The sequence below is a fragment of the Phyllobates terribilis genome, unplaced genomic scaffold (genome assembly GCF_046119375.1).
Source record: "Phyllobates terribilis strain yellow unplaced genomic scaffold, ASM4611937v1 Scaffold_9__5_contigs__length_417890890, whole genome shotgun sequence".
Lineage (NCBI taxonomy): Eukaryota > Metazoa > Chordata > Amphibia > Anura > Dendrobatidae > Phyllobates > Phyllobates terribilis.
Window position 1 is genome coordinate 147,068,826 of NW_027362769.1, and position 16,348 is coordinate 147,085,173.

The 16,348-nt window shown below is 37.1% G+C and overlaps 1 protein-coding gene across 1 annotated transcript in view; it reads right to left on the reverse strand.

Moving 5' to 3' along the window:
- Positions 1 to 214: 214 nt before the first annotated feature.
- Positions 215 to 16,348, reverse strand: part of KCNJ3 (potassium inwardly rectifying channel subfamily J member 3) — a 376,057-nt gene continuing 359,923 nt past the window's right edge. Inside the window, exon 3 of the mRNA XM_073647159.1 lies at positions 215 to 9,511. Coding sequence (XP_073503260.1) covers positions 8,928 to 9,511 — 584 coding nt within the window. The 3' untranslated portion in view covers positions 215 to 8,927. The remainder of the gene's footprint in view (positions 9,512 to 16,348) is intronic.

Genomic DNA, 16,348 nt, shown 5'->3' on the forward strand with positions numbered 1-16,348 from the left:
AGGAACAGACTATGCGTTTCAACCGTATAGGTCTTCTTCTAGGTCTTCTTCTTCTTCTATTTTTTAAGAAAAATGCCAAAATAAGGGTTCCTCCGCTGGACTTTATTTGCTTTGGTTCCAAGCGATTGCAGGAGGGTGTGCCTCCCTCATTTCCGTGCGGATCCCTGGCAGATGATTGAGAAACTACGATCTGGGTAAGCTGGCTACTATTGACTTTTTGCAATGACTTTCCTCTGATGCCCATGGAGGCCTTTAGTCTGAAGGTCCTGCTATAGACGCCAAGGAATATCGGTACTAATCAGATTATGAAAAATAAGAGCTGGAATTTGAGTGGTTAATTCCTTTGACAAATTTCTCCCAATGATTATTATGAGCTCATTCAATACTACTAATCACCAAAATCCATTGTTTAAAATCTTATCACAACTACTACAACAGTATGCCCCCTAAACAGAATGTGAGCTTTTTAGTGGTCTCAGTTGTGTAATTTTAAGATGATTTCCCCCAATTTTTTTTTTCTAGATTTAGCTCCCCTCTCTTATATAGGTTATATTTGATCTTGTATTGCAGCATTCACTTGAATGTAGATGAGCTGCAATAACAGAACATCCCATAATCAAGGGTGGTGCTGTGTCTGCTAATGAACTAGTAGAAGACCTTCCTCGCTGTGGGGGACATTCCCATTTAGCTGAAAGCCAAATAAACAAATTATCAACCATTAAAAAAAAAACACCAAGATTCAGAATACAGATAATTTATTGGGTGTTATGCAACATTTTTCAAGTATTAATCAAATGTTCTAACCTTATATGATTAACAGTTGGTTCTAAATGCAGGAAATATCGTGGAAATGCTAAAGCGGAAGCAAACAAATTTCTTACCCTGTCCAACATGAACAGCCAAATTATGTTTTATTTTAATCTGGTGGGTGGATTCCGACAAATGGAGAATCTTATATGGTTTCATGGCATCTTAAAATATGTCTAAAATTACCATATTCTATTATATGTACGCTTTTTCTTGAATACAGTATACTAGTTTACTTATTTCATCATGTTCAAAATGAATACCTTAAAGAAGCCCCCTTCCCATAAAAGTTTTCATCCTCTTAATATATCGCAGTCAACATATTATGCAGCACTGTGTACTTACAATTGCTCATTTTGCCTTTCTACCCAGCTAATTCTTCTCTTTTCCATTAGGTCTATGACATCACGTGATTAAAAACTGACTAGCTGAGTCCTTCTAAGCTGTATGTAGAAACAGGAGGTGAATTTTCCCTGTATGATTCAGAAGTCCCTGCAAAAGTCCCTGGCAGGAGAAGGAGGGAGCAGCTGGGTCAGGAGTTGAAAAGGGGAATGATAAATGCAGGGACAAGAGACTTCCTGTTTCTACATAGAGCAGAGAAAAGAGAAGAATTAACTGGGTAGAAAGGCAAAACGAGCAATTGTAAGTACACAGTGCTGTATAATATGATGACTGCAATATATTAAAAGGATAAAAACTTTGATGGGAGGAGGACTTCTTTAAAGGGGCTGTGCCGTGGATTAAACTTCTTTTTCTAAGAGCTTTGACTTAGTAAAAATTAGTGAAACTCAGCTTCATTGATCCCTAACAGCTCCCGTTTTGATGCTTACCTGGTACCCTGGTCACTACTTCTTTGTCCCGTTATGACACATAGGAAATGTCAGGAAATGCCCGCCTTGTCCATCAGTAGTTGAGCAGGGTTTTATTGCCATTTCTTGTCTATCGAGAAGGAAACTATAAGTAGAAACCTGTTTACCAGGGGCGGGTCAGGAGTTGCGGAGAATTGGTGAGACTGAGCATCGCAATTTAAATTTTTCATTAAACCAGTCTGATCCATGAAAAATAACTTTTTATCTGCTAGTCAACCCATTTTTACCCCTAAATGTAGCATTAAAAAGGAATAAAGTGTCAGGAATGGAAAAAGCCCATTAACAAAAACATACACTGTCAAAAAAATCAAAAGCAAAAAATATAAAATATATTGCACCCAGAAATCTCTGTGCTCAAGTGATAAAAACTTTTCAACAAAATACTTAAATGTGCACATGTGACTATATTTATATGTAACATGAATAAATAGCTTTCAGATATATATATATAGAATTATATATGTACCTCTGTGTTCCTGAGTTCCCGAGATCTTTTAGACCAAGGATCTATAGATCTCATCCCCTAACATCTCTGAATTACCTCTGTTCTATACTAAAAACGTACAAAAAATATAGTGGAAACTCGAAGCTAAAAAATGTTTGATACGCTTGATGAGTTTTCATCTATAGTAGTGGCTTTCCAATAAACTAGAGATTTGCAGACTTGTAAACTTCAGGTGGCTTTGGTCACTATCGTACAGTTTAGGTGGCTTTCAAACTGCGTTTTGTCACATACTCGGTGGCCCCGTCGGGGCTTATGTCCAGAATCCCCCTCAAAACCAGATTCGGGCATCATATGCACCGGGGGGGCCATAGACCACAATGGTGCCAATAGAGTGAACGTGTGCTCTGTCATCCATTATTTTCTAGCATATATGCCTACTCGAGGCGGACTCTCAGACGCAGTCTACTACATCTCAGTGTCTACATCCAGTAGGCGTATAATCCCGTTCTGCGGGGCGGTTAGGACGTAAGCCCTGACGGGGCCACCGAGCGTGTGACAGAATGCAATGTAAAAGCACCTTTACCCTCACAGTTGAGTTACTTTGAGAACACATTGCGTTAGTTAAAGTTGCAGTTGGTCCTGATTCGGATGAACTTTTGACCTTCTGGGCTTCTACAGAATTTAAAGAGGATCTCCGGTAGCGGACAACCGCTTCTTAATAGCTCAGAGCTGCAACACAAGCTAAAAATGAAATGTAAACTCTCCTGGACCGCCACCGTTTCTCTGATGTCAGGACTGTGGTCCCTCAGCAATCACAAGACATGGATATGTTACGTGACCGCTGCAGCCAATTAGCAGTTGCTGATCGGTTGCAGCTTTTAGTAGAACATTAGAGCATTGATTTAGATCATGTGATTATTTCCAATTTCTGGAATGCAAATCAGCAGTGCATGGTCTGGACAAACGCTGTACCAGAATGGGGGTCACACCGACATGTACATTCCAGATCCTTCAGAATTCGGAATGCAGCTCTGGATAAAATACACATTATAAATGTTAAGTAAAGCATAACTCAATATTTTATGTATAGTATACTGTAAAATTGTGCTGAAAGGGAACCTACATTTTCCAAGAATGCAGTAAGTAAACATGCTCCAACCAGTAGCTCTCCATTGTTGCCAAACCACAACTTTTAAGCCCACCATAGATGGCTGTCAGATGATCGATTGTTGAGCGGATCGTTCGGATGGCAGCTGTCTCTCCGTTATACAGGAGAGCTCTGCCAAACACTCTTGTGTTCTCTATGAGAAATCCGATGCCAAACATCTCTGGCCGCTTATCTCAGGGAGAACAAATGGATCGGCCATCCGAAATTGGACATGCTGGATCCTTATCTCATCCAACATCATCGGTCCTATCCGGAACCCCCAATACTCATTAGACTGTCAGCCAAACCCTTCTGTTAGTCTAATGTGTATAGGGGGCATAATATACCTTGTTACAAGCTTGAAGATATAAATTTGCTACAGTAAACGCCCCTTTACATTGACTGATAACCGGTTGAATGGGCATTTAGAATTACGCGTTCCTGATCATTGGCCGGAATAAAAATGCCACCGGTCAACCGATGGACTATCAAAACGCTTATTCATCACCTCATTGGCTCATTTACATGAACCCTAGAACAGTATTTTCGACACATCTCCCGATCATTCATCAGTATGGGAAACAATTTGTGAAGACCCCATTAATGAACTATACGTTGAAAAATCTTTGTCATAAGGAATTCTAACAAGGAAAATCCATTCTATTTCCTCTTCTTGCTGTCCTAGAACCCATAAAAAATAAGTTTGTGCTTAAAACACTATAAAAAGAAAAAATAAATACTATCCAAGGAGTACACAAGATTCATTTTTTGGAGAAAGTTTATGTGTATATTAGTTAGTGGGGAATTTTTATTACATGTTTCCTTTTTTTTTTGCAATTCCTGCAATCTATTGACTAGAAATGAATACAATGTTATTTTTTTTTATAAATGTATCGTCGTCATTTTGCAGTGATGCAATGTTTTCCTTTAAACTTTACAGTACAAAAGCTCATAGCACAATAGTATCAATAAATCTAAGTATATAAAACTGCATAATATAGTAATGTCCGAATAGATATAATCATTTATACCTAAGATTAGCAATATTCAGAGCATCCATGTTGTTACTTTAATGCAAGCTTGTTTTAGAGAATCACACTGAAGTCTTTTCTATAATAAAGTGGGAAAACCTAATTCAAAGTTGAAAACAATTTCTCATGAAAATATTGATCCTGTTATTGAGAATTTTGAGGAAAGTAAAAAAAAAAATAATAATACTAAAAATAATAATAATTAATGATGATCATTACAATGCAATGATTTATAAATTATGGCTTTTATAGCCCAAGGAATTTTAAGGGCAGAATTAAAATATATATATAATACTATATCTTTACTGTATAGATATATAACATTTGAAAAAAAAAAACAAGATGGCTAAAAATTTACCCAAACATCATAGCTATAACTCATCAAGTCAAACAGTTATGCAAAATGTATATTGTAAGGAGAGATCACTTTTAAAAAAAAATCAAGTATTAAATATATATATTTTTTTGTATTCTTTTAGGATGAAAATGGAAACTAAACATTTAGAAATGAAAAGACCAGAGGACATCATTAAAAACAGAAATTCTAATTAATCAGATCTTTGTTTGTTTCAGCTTGAATTCCTAAATTAAAAAAAAAACTATTTGCACCAGTTTGGATGGAAAACTACAAGTTTAGATTAAATGGGATATAAACTTTTTGCAATGATTTAGAAAGTTTTAAGCATCATTTTTTGTTTGCGTTTGTTTTTTTTTTCTTTTTAGATATGCAGAATAGTTACTTGGTCACCGCACTTTACAGTTTAAGGCATAATGTACACTGCCATATTACTTCTTTGAGCAATCTATAATTATTAAATAGAATTGATGTCAACCAATTTAATAAGGCTGGTGTACTTACTTTGAAAATGGCTGCATAAGTCTTATATTAAGATGAGCACTTTTGAGTGCAGCAAGAGCTAACCCTCATAAAATGCTTATTTTAATAGTAGGCAAAAGAAATGTAGAAAATGAATGTAAAGCCATAATGAAATTAATTTTCAAAGTAAGTACAGCAACATCGTCAGGTATAAAAGATCTATTTAATACTGTATGCATCTAGGATGGAGAAACTTGGTGACAGATCCCAATTTTGTTATATATGAGGTTGACCCATGTAACAAGTAAAGGATGTAAGTGTAACTGGTGTACTTACTTTGAAAATGCTTGCACAAGCTTTATATTAAGATGAGCACTTTTGAGTTCAGCAAGAGCTAGACTTATAAAACGCTTATTTTAATAGTAGGCAAAAATACGTTTTGAAAAGGATTATAAAGTGATAATGACATGGATTTTTCAAAGTAACTGCACCAACATCATCAGGTATAAGAAATCTATTTAATAATGTACGCAGCTTGTATGGAGAAATCTGATGACAGATCCCAATTTTAATATATATGAGGCTGACCCATGCAACAAGTATAGGATATTGATGAGGCTGGTGTGCTTACTTTGAAAATGGCTGTACAAGCTTTATATTAAGATGAGCACTTTTGAGGCCAGCAAGAGCTAAACTCATAAAATGCTTGTTTTAATAGTTGGCAAAATAAATTTAGAAAATGAATGTAAAGCCATAATGACATGAATTTTCAAAATAAGTACAGCAACGTCATCAGGTATAAGAGATCTATTTAATAATGCATGCAGCTAGTATGGAGAAATTTGGTGACATCCCAATTTGGTTATATATGAGGATGACCCATGTAACAAGTAAAGGATGTAGATGTAACTGGTGTACTTACTTTGAAAATGCCCGTGCAAGCTTTATATTAAGATGAGCACTTTTGAGTTCAGCAAGAGCTCGACTTATAAAATGATTATTTTAATAGTAGGCAAAAATAAGTTTTGAAAAGGATTATAAAGTGATAATGACATGGATTTTTCAAAGTAACTACACCAACACCATCAGGTATAAGAAATCTATTTAATAATGTACACAGCTTGTATGGAGAAATCTGATGACAGATCCCAATTTTAATATATATGAGGCTGACCCATGCAACAAGTATAGGATATTGATGAGGCTGGTGTGCTTACTTTGAAAATGGCTGTACAAGCTTTATATTAAGATGAGCACTTTTGAGGCCAGCAAGAGCTAAACTCATAAAATGCTTGTTTTAATAGTTGGCAAAATAAATTTAGAAAATGAATGTAAAGCCATAATGACATGAATTTTCAAAATAAGTACAGCAACGTCATCAGGTATAAGAGATCTATTTAATAATGCATGCAGCTAGTATGGAGAAATTTGGTGACATATCCCAATTTGGTTATATATGAGGATGACCCATGTAACAAGTAAAGGATGTAGATGTAACTGGTGTACTTACTTTGAAAATGCCCGTGCAAGCTTTATATTAAGATGAGCACTTTTGAGTTCAGCAAGAGCTCGACTTATAAAATGATTATTTTAATAGTAGGCAAAAATAAGTTTTGAAAAGGATTATAAAGTGATAATGACATGGATTTTTCAAAGTAACTACACCAACACCATCAGGTATAAGAAATCTATTTAATAATGTACACAGCTTGTATGGAGAAATCTGATGACAGATCCCAATTTTAATATATATGAGGCTGACCCATGCAACAAGTATAGGATATTGATGAGGCTGGTGTGCTTACTTTGAAAATGGCTGTACAAGCTTTATATTAAGATGAGCACTTTTGAGGCCAGCAAGAGCTAAACTCATAAAATGCTTGTTTTAATAGTTGGCAAAATAAATTTAGAAAATGAATGTAAAGCCATAATGACATGAATTTTCAAAATAAGTACAGCAACGTCATCAGGTATAAGAGATCTATTTAATAATGCATGCAGCTAGTATGGAGAAATTTGGTGACATATCCCAATTTGGTTATATATGAGGATGACCCATGTAACAAGTAAAGGATGTAGATGTAACTGGTGTACTTACTTTGAAAATGCCCGTGCAAGCTTTATATTAAGATGAGCACTTTTGAGTTCAGCAAGAGCTCGACTTATAAAATGATTATTTTAATAGTAGGCAAAAATAAGTTTTGAAAAGGATTATAAAGTGATAATGACATGGATTTTTCAAAGTAACTACACCAACACCATCAGGTATAAGAAATCTATTTAATAATGTACACAGCTTTTATGGAGAAATCTGATGACAGATCCCAATTTTAATATATATGAGGCTGACCCATGCAACAAGTATAGGATATTGACGAGGCTGGTGTACTTACTTTGAAAATGGCTGTACAAGCTTTATATTAAGATGAGCACTTTTGAGGCCAGCAAGAGCTAAACTCATAAAATGCTTGTTTTAATAGTTGGCAAAATAAATTTAGAAAATGAATGTAAAGCCATAATGACATGAATTTTCAAAATAAGTACAGCAAAGTCATCAGGTATAAGAGATCTATTTAATAATGCATGCAGCTAGTATGGAGAAATTTGGTGACATATCCCAATTTGGTTATATATGAGGATGACCCATATAACAAGTAAAGGATGTAGATGTAACTGGTGTACTTACTTTGAAAATTCCCGTGCAAGCTTTATATTAAGATGAGCACTTTTGAGTTCAGCAAGAGCTAGACTTATAAAATACTTATTTTAATAGTAGGCAAAAATAAGTTTTGAAAAGGATTATAAAGCCATAATGACATGGATTTTTCAAAGTAACTACACCAACATCATCAGGTATAAGGAATCTATTTAATAATGTATGCAGCTTGCATGCAGAAATCTGGTGACAGATCCCAATTTTGATATATATGGGGTTGACCCATGCAACAAGTGAAGGATGTAGAGGAGGCTGGTGTACTTACTTTGAAAACAGATGTACAAGCTTTATGTTAAGATGAGCATTTTTGAGTCCAGCAAGAGCTAGATTTATTAAATGCTTATTTTAATACATAAAAATAAGTTTTGAAAAGGATTATAAAGTCATAATTCTATGTATCTTTTAAAAGCAAGTACATCAACATCATCAGGTATTAGAGATCTATTTAATAACGTATGCAGTTTGTACGGAGAAATCTGGTGACAGATCCCAATTTTAATATATATTAGGATGACCCAAGTAATAAGTAAACCGGCGATGTTCTAATTAGAATTTCTGTTTTGAGAGATAAAACGCGATTGGAAATATACTCGGATGGACACATATTTACAATCTATATCCAAACAATAGATAATCTGAAATAAAACTTTGCCCTTATAGTTTTAGCTTTCTTATGATAGAATTACTAGTCTTAAAAAATATTGGGGGAGAATAATGCCCCTTTTTTCCTTTTTTTTTTTTTCCTTCTTTTTTTTTTTTTTTTTAAGATTATACAATATAAAGTAATATTCATGCCATAAAACTATATGCAAAATATGCACACTATTATTGCATGCTTGATGTGATACTACATGCCAATTAGTATTACTTCAGTTCTATGAAGACCGTAAAAACATATTAGGTCTCTTATCAAAGAAGCACTATATACACAATACAGTCCTGACTACCATTGAAACTGTCGCAGAGTACAGGTTTTCCCTTATAGGAAAGACAGGCTTTTGTATCTCCACACGAGCTGCACCGGTATGGTTCCTTGTATATTTTATGGATGCGTTTTCCACCCTATTTTATAATTTAATGCCTAAAAAGTTTTCGTTATGTAAATCGATCGGAATTCATTTTCCTTAATTTTGGTGGCAAATTTCCATCCATCCTACCACCACCGGACAATCTTTGAAGCTTTGGCGGTAAATCTGCTACTGATTGGCTCATCGGATCCGAAATCATCTTTGTTGTCTTAATGACCAGTTTTTCTTCCGAGTTGCCCGGAACCGAACTTATTCGTTGAAGTTTCATTGGCAAGTCCCCCATGCTGTAAGCTTTTTCAGAAGTGGTAGAACTCATTCTGAGTAATTTTTTGGGTAGGTCCTCTCTGCCAGTCATTTTCTGGAGTTTTGATGGCATTTTTGTGCTAACGTCATCCAGACTATCCAGAGTGTCTACAGAATTATTTTTTTCTTTCATGTTGCTTACTGCTGGTGCTATAATTGGTGAAGATATAAGAAGCATTTCCTCCTGTTCTTTAACGCTATAAGGTGCAGTGGGAACTTCAAATGTTGCGTGGAACTGTGAGTAGTCTACTTTAAAGAACCCTTCTTCTAGGGAGATCACAGGGAAAAAACGATGGCCCCACAGAACTTCATCTTCCGTGTATGATGTCCGTGCTTGACAGGTCATTCCTAGAATTAGAGGAGACAAAATGTTAACTATAAAAATATTCCCAAAGTATTACCTTGCATTGTAAACTTTGATGCCCTTTTTGAGAATTTTTCAGGACAAAATGTGGATATACTAAGAAGTTATGAGTTAGGGAAGAGCGGATCCCTGTAAGTTTAGGTTCTGGTACCCAACCCAAACTTTAGTCCAAACTTAAACCTCATTGAAAAAAAATGTTCTCTCTCACTTCACTTGGAACTCAGAACTTTGAAACGGACGTCGGGGAGAAGTCCGTATCTGGAGTTTAGCCCTGGACATTAACTGTCCGGTACGAACCCCGAATTTTACATTCAGGTTTGCTCATCTCTAGTTATGAGGTTAAAAAAAAAATCCAAGTTGTCCGAGCCAATTGTATTGGATAACCTTCTACTAAAATTTGACAAAGTTCTAGATAAATTTAAATTTGAGCCTAACTCATTTAACAAGAAAGTTACAGAGTAACCATTGTTTTATTTTTTTTCCCATAAATCTATAGTATAAATAAATAAGAAACTTTGTAATATATCTTATCAGAGAAATGCATTTTTCTCTCCTCCTGGACTAGTCACTCACTCTTAAAATTCTCATTTAGTATCTATCTTCTGTGAATACAGATTATCCCATTACTAAGATAGAAGATGACAGTTGGTGCTCATAAAGTTCTATGGGGAATGTCTGTCTCTAGCTACTCCTCTATCCATAGAATTTTAAAAGCACCAACTGTCATCTCCTATCTCAGCATTGTTAAAATCCATCTTCACGGAATACAGGTTTTATCCATGAATTGACAATGAAAGATCAGTCCAGGAGTAGAAAGAAGCAAATTTCTCTGATAAGATATATCACAAGGCTTCCTATTTTCATGTGCCCTATTGATTTGTAGAGGAAAAAAATAAAGTCACGGTTACTCTTTAAGAATTATAAACTCCCTTTCATAATGTGCTCACTGATGGATTCTAATTTAACTTATTCTTCAGGAAACAAAAGACAACACAACACACACTATAGAAGGAAAAAAAGTGCAGCATTTTTAATGAAATCCAATTGCAAAACATTATCATTATTTTTTTTTTTTTACCAAAAATAGATGTATTTCAGTAAAAACAGGCCACTAAAGGAATCAATGTCTTATAAATTATATATATCATGGGTGAAAAGTCTTAGATCGTATTCACACGGAGGATTTAGGCACAGATTCTGCTTCGAAATCTTGACAGATTCTGTTAGAATTTTATATTAATTTTATGCCCTATTCACAAGATCTATAAAAAAACTTGTGCACGCAGTACAGATATAAAAAAATACAGTATGTTCACTATTGGAATTGATTCTGTCTTGAAAAGCTGTAGAAAAGCTCAATTGAATTACAAAGCGAATCTTCCTGCCAATTGCTCAGAGTTTCATCAGACTCCAATAGACTTTTTTTTTCAATCCCTTGAAGCTGTAGTCCTGAAGCTACAACAAGATGCATGAAAGTAACGAATGTGTTAAACACCCTCAATATGTGCTTTATTTAAAACATACGGCAATCAAGCAAATTAACATAAGCAATCATCGGCGAATCATCTTACTGTCATGCTAAAGCTCTGTTCACACCACACCATGGTTTTTTTTTTCTCAGCAGAACAGGTTGCATATATCATACATCGGTCGTTAATCACATCATCTATAAACAAGTGATTCTTTTGTGTTTAAACAGAAATACTTTGGAACAAAGAAAGATAAAAAGTAGAACATACATGAAAAGAAAGTTATTTTATTTTCCTCCGACAGAACCCAAAACTCAGGCGAGAATATACTTTCTCCATGCCCAATTATAAGAAACATTCTGGCAATTATTTATTTGATTAAAGGGAATCTGTTAGCAGGCTTTTGATATGTAATCTGAAGACAGCAGAAGATAGAGACTGAAACACAGATTTCAGGGATGTGTCACTTGTCAAAATGCGAGTTGTTGTTCACTAATTGTAAAGGTTTTATCACTAAGAGATTAACATTGCCGGCCTACACTGTGATAAGCAGCTCACTGTTTATGGACTTTGTATATGGAGAACCTGGTGTGGGCGGGGCTATCTTTCTCAGCTCTGCTTCATTCTAAATTTAAAAGCTCTGATTGTGTCAGAACTGCTGCACCCAGTAATCTAAGTGATACATCATTGGATTAATGTTCTCTTTGCCTACATTATGCTGCTCTCAGATGAGGTAGCAAAAACCTGCTGACAGATTACCATTAACTAATATAATGTCTTATAATATCTTCCATATGCTTTCCAAGAGATCTTCCATTCCACCTACCTATTACTTAGAAACCTCAGATCGGGGAGAAGAGCAACTGGCTGCAGCAGGAGCTCTCCTTCATTGCTTTGTCAAAATCCTACTACCTTAGTGATAAACCCAACTCAAGAAAGATATTACATAGTAGACTATGTACAATGTAACAAAAATGAGAAAATCAGACGAAATTCAATTTACCAGTCTGGCTTGACGTTGGTAATTTATTTCACTCCATGCAAATTGACTTGTTGGTAAAAGCTGTTTATTACCTCTGAAGTCTCTCTAAAGCCAAGAGTATAGTAAAAGGAGGGGGTAAAAAATAAAACATTTCACCCATCTTCCCTCTCACCTGTCTTGGTGTTGGAGCTCTCCGCCAGGTCGTCCACTGGCTCGCTTCTTTCCTCTAGGTCTAGTCTTCATTTCCATTTTCACTCATCTTTGCTCTTTGGCACCTCCATCGATCACCAGCGCTCATACGATGTCATAGCATTCATCATCCTTCAATGTCATGACATCACTTGAGACCTCATCAGCTCCGGAGGTGTCAAAGATGGAAGAGAAGACCGAAGAAAGGAGGACGAAGCAAACCAGGGAAAGACCGCCAGGATAGATGAGAGTGAGGTAAGTTTACTTTTTTATGTAATTATTATTAGTTTTTGACCTTACAAGTTGTAGAAAGGCTCAAGCTAAAATTTGGGTTTCTGGTGTGGCGCCCCTGCGGGTCCAGTTGCCACAGAGGTACTGCATCTCAGCCAGAGGTGTGGTACCCCACTCTCAGGTAAGGAGGGAGCACTATCTGGGACCCAAACACTCACATCCAACACTACACCACTTCATAAGGGAAGGTCCAGATAGCTCCTAAGGGAGAGCACAGGCCTGGTCCCTGTTAGAAAAGTGGAAATAAGTAGAGGAGGTGGGTGGAGGAAGTAGTTTAGGGGAGCACAGACAGAACAGTATAAAAGAAGGGTAGAAATATCTAGAAGGGTCCATTTTCCTGGTTCCAGTCCTTGGAGCAGGAGTTCAGTGGTTGTTCAGAGGACCGTGAGGAGTAAGGTCCTGATGGCAAAGGGGCCCAGTAAAAGGGTTCCAAGTGAGGGGAGAACACCGGAGCAGTGGGAAACGCTCCAGAGATAGAAGGGATCCTAGGGGCACAGCGAGTGTGGGATGCCACCCGTGCGCCCGAGATCACACTGATCATGGAGGGATTAGGCCGCAGTAGGGGACCGGCCCCACACTAGTGGAGTACTTTAAGGCTCAGCTAGCAAACCGGAGGTTGCGGTATCTTCATGTGCACACACAATCGCTGAAAAGGTGGACGTATAGGACAAAGGGGACAGACCAGACGTCACCCAACAAGGCCAGTGGCCACTGGCTTGGGACACTGTGTGTGAGGCGCAGGGCAGGAGAGAGAGAGCCAGCGCAGAGAGACGACCTGGAGAGGTACACAGAAAGTGGTCCCGTTCAAGTGCACCCAAGTTAACTGAGAGTTGGCTGGATCACTTCCCCGGAGGACACAGGACGACGTGGGTGTTTATAATTCGGCGGTTGTAAGCGGGAGCATCTTGACAACTGTGAGTAAATACTTGAAGACTGCACTCCACTGGGTCCTTGACTAATTGCTGCGCCACCTGCCTTGCACTACACCAGCAACATCTACTTCATCAATCACCATATACTGCCCTGGGGCCTAGCTCTGCCCGTGGAGAGCTGAACCATCTTTGCTGCGTCATCAACAGCCCCAGTAGATCTGAATAGCAGCGGCAGCCACATATAGCCGCATACCACAGGTGGCATCACGAACATTATCCCCAAAACTTTATTTCCCCAATTGACTTTTCATTGATTGACCGCCCTGGGCCACGGACCGGGTCACTGCCGCCGTGACTACCCCAAATAGAATCGACCGGCCCGACTACCGAGTACCCCACGGCCCCAGGGGGCCAGTCACTGGCAAAGTGATTTTTTTTTTGTGAATCAATATCTGTTAGCACAATGAGAAAAAAATGAACTAGCATCAGCTCACCGGTGTGAGAAATACCTGAATTAAAGGGTTATTCACATCTCCAAGATCCTATCCCAATATGTAGTAGGTGTAATAATAATAATATTAGCAATTACCTCCAATTAGAAATGTAGTATAGTATTTTTGATTCGCTATCTCTATTTCCTCATGTGCAGGCATCGCAGGACCTTAGGTATCCAAGGTTACGTCCAGTGATAAAGTCACAGTTAGTTAGCTAGTTACTAGTGGTCGTAACCATGGATACCTAAGGTCCTGCGATGCCTGCACTAATTGGAGGTATTTGCTAATATTATTATTATTACATCTACTAAATATTGGGATAGGATCTTGGAGATGGGAATACCCCTTTAAGGATGAGGTGCACAGAGGCATCAGGCTGGCTTCCTGAGCTGTGGAACTTTGGAAAAGAGGAAAAAATACAGCAACCGCAAAAAACTGAAATATATAAAATTCTGGTTGCTGGATTTTTTCCTTTTTTCTGTTAGCTCAATGTTTGATCAGATCAGCTGCCCGAGATTCAGGTATAGTGATACAGTGGCATGTGAAAGTTTTGGCACCCCTGGTCAAAATTACTGTTATTGTGAACACTTAAGCAAGTTGAAGATGAAATGATCTCTAAAAGGGCTAAAGTTAAAGATGACAAATTTTCTTTGTATTTTGGAAAAAAAAATAATATATATATATATATATATATATATATATATATATATATATATATTTAGATATTGTCATATTTCACATTTTAAAAATGACAAAAAAGAAAATGGGCCACCTTTGGAGATTTGTGTGCTCAGATAACTTTGACCAAGGTTTCAGATCTTAAGTCGCCTGTTTGGGATATGGTTTGTTCACTATCATCGTTAGGAAAGGTCAGGTGATGCAAATTTCCCAGCTTTATAAAAACTCAGCCTCCTCTAACCTTGTGCCAAAAACAACAGCCATGGGTTCTTCGAAGCAGCTGCCTAGCACTCTGAAAATGAAAATAGTGGAGGCCCACAAAGCAGGAGAAAGCTATGAGAAGATAGCAAAGCATTTTCAAGTTGCCCTTTCCTCAGCTTGAAATGGAATTAAGAAATGGCAGTTAACAGGAACAGTGGAGGTCAAAATAAGGTCTTGAAGACCAAGAAAAATTTCAGTGAGAGCTGTTCGTAGGATTGGTAGAGAGGCAAATCAGAACCTGCGCTTGACTGCAAAAGACCTCAGGGTCATCAGAAGAAAACCCATCCTGTGTCCTCACCAGAAAATTCAGCATCAGAAGTATGCAAAAGAACATCTTAACAAGCCTGATGCATTTTTGAAACAAGTCCTGTGGACCGATGTGAGTTTAAAATAGAGCTCTTTGGTCACAATGATCAAAAGTATGTGCGGAGAAAAAAAAGCACAGAATTTCAGGAAAAGAACTTCTGGCCAACCTTTAAGCATGGGGGTGGATCAATCATGCTTTGGGGTTGTGTTGCAACCAATGGCATGGGGAACATTTCATGGGTAGAGGGAAGAATGAATTCAATGAAATTACAACAAATTCTTGATGAAAACATAACATCATCTGTAAAAAAGCTGAAGTTGAAAAGAGGAAATGGATAATCATCTTAAGCACACGTCAAAATCCATAATAGACTACCTCAAAAGGCGAAAGCTGAAGGTTTTACAATGGCCCTCACAGTCCCCTGATCTGAACATCATTGAAAATCTGTGGCTAGATCTCAAAATAGCAGTGCATGCAAGGCACCCCAGGAATCTCACAGAACTTTCCAAGGAAGAATGGATGAAAATCCCTCAAACAAGAATTGAAAGACTCTTGTCTGGCTACAAAAAGCGATACTAACCATGCAGGGTGCCCAAATTTTAGCATAGGCCCATTTTGTTTTTTGTAATTTTTAAAACGTAAAAGATGAAGATATATATATTTTTGGCCTCAATTACAAAGTAAATGTGCCATCTTTAACTTTAGGCCTCTTAGAGATCATTTCATCTTCAACTTGCTTAACTCTTCACAATAACAGTAATTTTGACCGGGGGTGCCCAAACTTTTACTTGCCACTGTAGGTGCAGAGGCTGAAGATGCACTTGAGTCCTGATGCCTAAGGAAACCCAAACACTTGTTTGCCACATCACAAATATTGGTGGCCTTTTTATGGATTTTGCTTCAAGGTCAAAAAGTTTCAAACTACTCCTACACCAATACTCATTATTTCAAAGTATTAAAGTATTCCCCTCAACTAAGTGTTAACCATTTTTACTGGTTCCCTGCAATTAGTCAAGACGTTCATTTTTTTGAATTGCTAAACCATTGGAAAACTTGAGTCCTTGGTATTTCCAAGCGTACAACTGCATTTTAGCGGCAGATTATATGACTATACGATACAATTCCCCAGGCTGAGTTTTTAAAATATTTCAGTCATTGTAATTGATCCCATGACAATTTGGTGTAAGACTTCAATTTGCAGCAATCTGTGAACATAATTATCTTTTATTGCCGTCAAGATGTTTTAAAACGATTTAATTGCTAACAAAACATTGTAGA